The sequence below is a fragment of the Cyprinodon variegatus genome, unplaced genomic scaffold, assembly GCF_000732505.1.
Source record: "Cyprinodon variegatus isolate N-32 unplaced genomic scaffold, C_variegatus-1.0 Scaffold1294, whole genome shotgun sequence".
In the NCBI taxonomy this organism is placed as follows: domain Eukaryota; kingdom Metazoa; phylum Chordata; class Actinopteri; order Cyprinodontiformes; family Cyprinodontidae; genus Cyprinodon; species Cyprinodon variegatus.
Window position 1 is genome coordinate 142541 of NW_015151747.1, and position 6127 is coordinate 148667.

General features: G+C 47.0%; 1 protein-coding gene across 1 annotated transcript; it reads left to right on the forward strand.

The window, feature by feature from the left end:
- The first annotated feature begins 2245 nt into the window (after positions 1-2245).
- On the forward strand, positions 2246-5892 carry LOC107102669 (T-box transcription factor TBX2-A-like). The gene is made up of 6 exons (XM_015402057.1): positions 2246-2457; positions 2527-2794; positions 4252-4398; positions 4474-4550; positions 4937-5444; positions 5585-5892. Exons 1-6 carry the CDS (start codon positions 2246-2248, stop codon positions 5780-5782), a joined length of 1410 nt encoding a protein of 469 aa, XP_015257543.1. The 3' UTR covers positions 5783-5892.
- The last annotated feature ends 235 nt before the right edge of the window (positions 5893-6127 follow it).

Consider the following 6127-nt stretch of genomic DNA (forward strand, 5'->3'; position numbering starts at 1 on the left):
TATAGTTACTAGTTGCTCTGTATATTAAAGTTACTAGTTATAGTTACTAGTTACTCTGCACCATTAAAGTTACTAGTTATAGTTACTGGTTACTCTGCACCATTAAAGTTCGTAGTTATAGTTACTAGTTGCTCTGTATATTAAAGTTACTAGTTATAGTTACTAGTTACTCTGCACCATTAAAGTTACTAGTTATAGTTACTAGTTACTCTGCACCATTAAAGTTACTAGTTATAGTTACTAGTTGCTCTGCATATTAAAGTTACTAGTTATAGTTACTGGTTACTCTGCACCATTAAAGTTACTAGTTATAGTTACTGGTTACTCTGCACCATTAAAGTTACTAGTTACTAGGTAAAACACCTTAGCAGTTAAATGTTGTTATAAATGTGGATCAGTAATAAATATTAATAATGTGAAAAAGAGACTTTTTGCTCCAGTTAATATTAACCTAGTTTTAATTAGGGGTGAGTATCGCCACGGGTGCTGCGATTCGATACGTATCGCGATTTATTATCATAATATTGAAATATCACCATATATTGGGACATTTTTCCCAGCTATGAAAATCGAATCAATAGATAAAGAAGTCAGTGCTGTAAATGGTCATCAGAAGAAATTGATCATTTAGTTATTTTGGTAGCCATGTTGTTTGGGGTTTGAGTCGGTCACCGTCTTCCACTCTGACCGCCTCAGCTGCTGCACAGCTAAAGGGCTCCACGGCGCCATCTACCAGAGTGGAGGTGCAGAGGGAGCTCATTTTCCCTCATTGTTTTCAGTGATGGGAGTAACGCCGTTAAAAGGAACGCTATCTGACGGGGTTTATAGGCACATCAGATAGCGTTCCCCCTGCTTAGCATGGGGGGAACGCGGCCAGAAGGTGGGGGCTGGGTGGTGAGGGTTACGGTGGCGCGAAACGCAAAAGTAACGCAATAGTTACTTTTACTAGTAACTAGTTACTTTCATTGTGGAGTAACTAGTTACTTTCATTGTGGAGTAACTCAGTTAGTAACTCAGTTACTTTTTGGGTGAAGTAACTAGTAACTATAACTGATTACTTTTCCAAAGTAACGTTCCCAACACTGGTTGTTTAAGGTAACGTAAATAGTAATGTAACTGTAGGTAATGTAACATTTCCTGCTTATTTCCATGTAAAGACTTCCAAACACTTTTCATTGAATGTGTTAATTAGAATGAATTAGTAAATATAGATCCATTAAAAGTAGATTCAATTCCTCTTAGCAAATAGATTTAATGGAACAACTGTTTCCCAGCTGAAAGGAAAATGTTCTTGGATTTTAGGAGTTCCTGCTTTTTTCCCTGGCGGTGGAGCAGTCTGTAGCTCTGCTGCCTTGCGGGAAGAAGGTTCTGGGTTCGATTCCCAGCCTGGTGCAGTGTTGCATGGTGGGTTCGGGTTCCTCCCTCAGCAGCTTCCAGACAATGTAAACGTTTATTTATATATTTAGTTTTTAAAACATGTTGACCTGCCGTCCTCCAGACGATGGCGCCGCCTCTCTGAGCAGATGATCACCTGCAGCCCTGATTTACTGACGCTCAGCTGCTGCCGTCTGATCCTGTTTGGAGAACGTTCTGACCTCCATCCATCAGGGTCACGGGGGGGTCACTGCATGTCTCCAGCAGGGTGAGAGGTGGAGTCCTCCCTGGACAGGTTGCCAGGGCAACACAGAGACACACAACCATGACCCCTGACCTAAGGAGAACCCAGAGAAGAAAGGAACCGTTTTAGATCCTGAAGCTGAACTCAGTTCTTCACTAAACCTTCCATCTTCTGCTGGTTTTCAGGAACAGAAACGTTCTGCTGCTTCAGACCTGAAGGTTTACTCTCCATCAGGGTCTCCATGTTGCTTTCTCCTGGTACTCCTTTACTGTCCCTGAGGATCGCTTTCTTTCAGCCTCACTGCTTGGATTCATGCGTCTCTGTTCCTTCAATAGATGACAGATCTGTCCACTCAGCCCACTGTCCTCAACCCACTGTCCACTCAGCCCACTGTCCACTCAGCCCACTGTCCACCCAGCCCACTGTCCTCAACCCACTGTCCACCCAGCCCACTGTCCACTGTCCACTGACCCACTCTACTGTATATCCAGGACTGACAGGACAAAGTCCCTCCCACTTTAAACTCTGAGCAGCCCCCCCCCCCATAAATAGGCAGTGACTGACTGAGACCTGCAGTCTGATCTCTGAGGAGAGGGAGGAACAGCCCCCCCCCTCCTCTGGGACACCATGCAGACCACCGTCCCTCCAGCCTGGACCGACCCCCACCTGTTCCTGACTCCCACCCTGACCTCCGGGAGATCAGGACTCTCCTGTGGCTTCCGTGGGTCTCCTGGAATCCACGCAGCGGGGGAGGAGCCCAGAGTGGAGCTGGAGGCTGCTGAGCTGTGGAGGCAGTTCCACGGACACGTCACGGAGATGGTCATCACTAAAGCCGGGAGGTAAATCCACGCTGCAGCTTCACGCATTAAATGAGTCCACGCGGTGAAGCTGCTCTCCTGCCCACGCAGGCGCATGTTCCCGCCGCTCAGAGCCAGGTGCGTGGGCATGGACAGGGCGGCCAGGTACCTCCTGCTGGTGGACGTGGTGGCGGCGGACGGCTGCAGGTACAAGTTCAGCAAGCAGCGGTGGACGGTGGCCGGGAGGGCGGAGCCAGAGCCGCGCAGGCGGCTGTACGTCCACCCGGACAGCCCGGCCACGGGGGAGCAGTGGATGGCCAAGGCGGTCCACTTCAACAGACTCAAGCTGACCAACAACCTGTCTGACCCACGCGGACAGGTGAGTGGTGCGTTCAGGTTCCGCTCCGGCAGCAGAGCTTCAGGTGTTTCCATCAGACCTCAGGGAGAATAAATCAGAAATAATCTTTAAAGTTTCTGCTTTTTTCCTCTGAACTTTGACCTCTGCTTTGCTGAACTTTTCCATCTAGTTTGGAATAAAATGAGCTCAAATTTTTATTACACCTTATAAATTAATATCTTTTTATTCAAATACTCAGATTTATATTTTTAATTTGACATTACAACGGCAATAACTGATGCAATATATAATATGTCAAATTTACTCCTTGACACCCAATGAAATAACTGTATATATTTTAAAAAAGATAATAATAAAGTAACTTTATTGATCTTCCATTGGAGAAATTAACTCTGCATTTAACCCCTCCCCTTGAGGAGCAGTGTGGGGTAACTATCAGTAAGCAGAGACTGCAGTTGCTTAGGGGCCCCCGACCTCTTAGGGGCCCCGTCACTGACACCTGGTGGCCCCCTATAAAATTGTGAACTATGGCGTCTCTTTCCAGATGTAATGGTGTTAAAAATTTAATCTTATGGGTGTTGTACTCCATATGGGGCCCAGCCAGATGATGGTGCTTACGAGCCTATAGTTGAGTCGTTACGGAATTAGTGTGGAGTTAAGGGTCTTGCTCAGGGACCCAGAGTGGCAGTCTGTGGAACCGTCTATAACGATCCTACTATAAATAAAAAACGCTGTCATATGTGGACGCGCTGTAAATACCGTATATATCCCATCATGCACCTCTTCTTTCTTTGGCTCCTTTTTTCTTCTTTGACTATTTGAGCTGGTGGAATGAGTCCATTTCTCCTGTGAGATCAATAAAATCAACCAATCAATCAAATGCAGATGTTGATCAGATCAGCAGGTTGATCTTCTTTTGGGCGCCGCTGATGTTTGACGGCGGCAGACTTCCTGGAGCGTTTTCTCAGGTTTGAGGAGCAGCTGTGATCGTCTCTCAGGCCTTCGCCCAGAAATCGGCCAAATAAAGATGCAGGAGGATGCTAGCTCTGTGCTGCGCTAGAATTAGCAGGTTGATCCGGTGTTTACAAACCAGAGCGGTCCGATCGAGGCCCGCTGCCCGCAGGTTTGACCCCCAGGAAGCAGAAAGGACTTTGTTTCCTCAGCAGATCTGTTTCATCAAATGTAGAAACTGGCAGTTAGATCCACTCCTGCAGCTCTTTTCTACATCAGATCTGGTTTGGAGTGAAAATGTCTGATTTAGTCTCAGACATTAGAATCAATGACCTGCAGCTTGTTTTAGTTTGCATTTTTCAGCCTTTATAGGATTTATTATGATTCCATCCAACCTCAGAATGAGATAAAATGACCTTTAATGACAATCAAACATTTTCAGGTTAAACTTAAACCTCAGAAATCATTTAGAATCCTTTGCTTCTCTGCTGTATTTGCAGTTAAAAAGTGAAAAACTGATTTTGCAGATCATCCTGAACTCGATGCACAAATACCAGCCCCGGTTCCACATAGTGAGAGCCGACGACATCCGGAAGCTTCCCAGCAGCCCCGTCAGAAGCTTTGTGTTCACTGAGACGCAGTTCATGGCAGTGACGGCCTATCAGAACGCCACGGTGAGTCTGACGCTTCACACGTCTGCTGGAACCCGCTGGACCTCTAAAGACCGACTCCATCTTTCACACCAGCAGATCACACAGCTGAAGATCGACAACAACCCGTTTGCTAAAGGCTTCAGGGACGCGGGGAGCAGGAAGAGAGACAGGAGGTGAGGGACAATTACTTTGTCTTATTTCAAATGCATTTTATCTGATTATCTCATTCTAAGAGTAAAAATCCTCCTTCTATTATCAGATCATCTAGTTTACCTTCTCAAATTAAAGGTAAATCCAGTTAATTCAAGCAGGGACAGAAAAGACTTTGCTGCTTCAGTTGAACCTGACTGCTTCTCCTGCAGCAGAGTTTTAGAATCGGTCAGAAAGGATTCTGTGATGCAGAGAAGGACTTCATTCCATGGAAAGATGGAAATCATGAATCGAACCCGATCAGCAGAGTTTAGATCAATAAGCTGCTGCTCTGGATTTTCTATTTCTGTTGTTTTAAATCTTTTCAGAAGTCCGTCTGACTTCAGCTCTGCTCTCATTTGTCCATCAGGAAGCTTCAGCAGTCTGGAAACAACAGTCTGGAAGCTTCTTCTTCTTCTTCTTCTGGTGACTGCAGGTCTCCAGCTGCAAACATTTCCTCCACCAGCTGTGAGTCCAGCAGCTACAGAGGCCTGAAAGCAGAGCAGGAACGCCTTAATGATGAGGAGGCAAAGCTGAGCAGCAGTTGCCATGGAGACCCCCTGTTAGAGTCCCTCACAGCAGCACGGAAGCCGACCAAAAGGTGGCGTCCCGGCGGAAGCTCCGCCCCCTCAGGCAGAAGAAGCTGCTCCAAGGACTGGGAGAAAGGTCAGGATGTCAGACGATGCTGCAGCTTCCCACCCTGCTGCTGGCTCTTCTCTCCTCACCACTTCAACCAACATCTGAACAGCTCAGACTGGACACCAGCCCACAGCTGCTCCAGATGTGCCGCTGGCAGAGCCGTGCAGCTCAGACCCAGCCTGGCGGCGCCTGCTGGGACTCCTCTGTGGGTGTCCCTCAGCCAGCAGGCAGGGCTTCAGGTAACCCGGTTCCCTTTAACCCATCACTGCGTTTGGTTACCATGGCTACGAGTCATTCAGCCTGCAGCTGATTTTTATTTTTCAATCTGACCTGATTGTAACTGAGATGAAAGATGCTTCTCCTTCCTCTGACCCTGCAGGAAGCGATGAGCGTCTGGCCGTACGGAGGCTTCCTCCCGGTGGAGCCTTTCTCCAGAGCATCATCGCTGGTTCTGCAGCAGATCCCCATCACACAGCCCACAGTCAGCGCCTCTACCAACCTCTATGCCCACAATTTATTCTCTTCCGTTCTCTCATCATCTGTTCCTGCATCAGTGGAAAGCTGCTGCAGCTTTTAGACTCAGCCTGCAGCCTGAAGAAGTGACCAGCAGAGGGAGCACTCTGACCCCCGCCTTCCTCTGATGCATGAACAGGATGCAGAGCAATGCCTCACCTCTCTGCAGGTCCCGCTTCCTCTGTCCCATCATCAGACAATAAAATGATTAAGACATTAAATCTCTGAGTCGCTTCTAAACAAACGGTGATGCTGCGGGCTTCATCCTGGGAGGAAAGGTCAGATCTGTTCTGATGGGTTTACTGAACTATGGCCAGATCTCAGGTTTCTATTAAGAAACAAGTTTTAACGTTAAGAATTTGTCAAAAAGATCACTGAAAAAAAGCATAATGTAAGGCTTTATATGTGA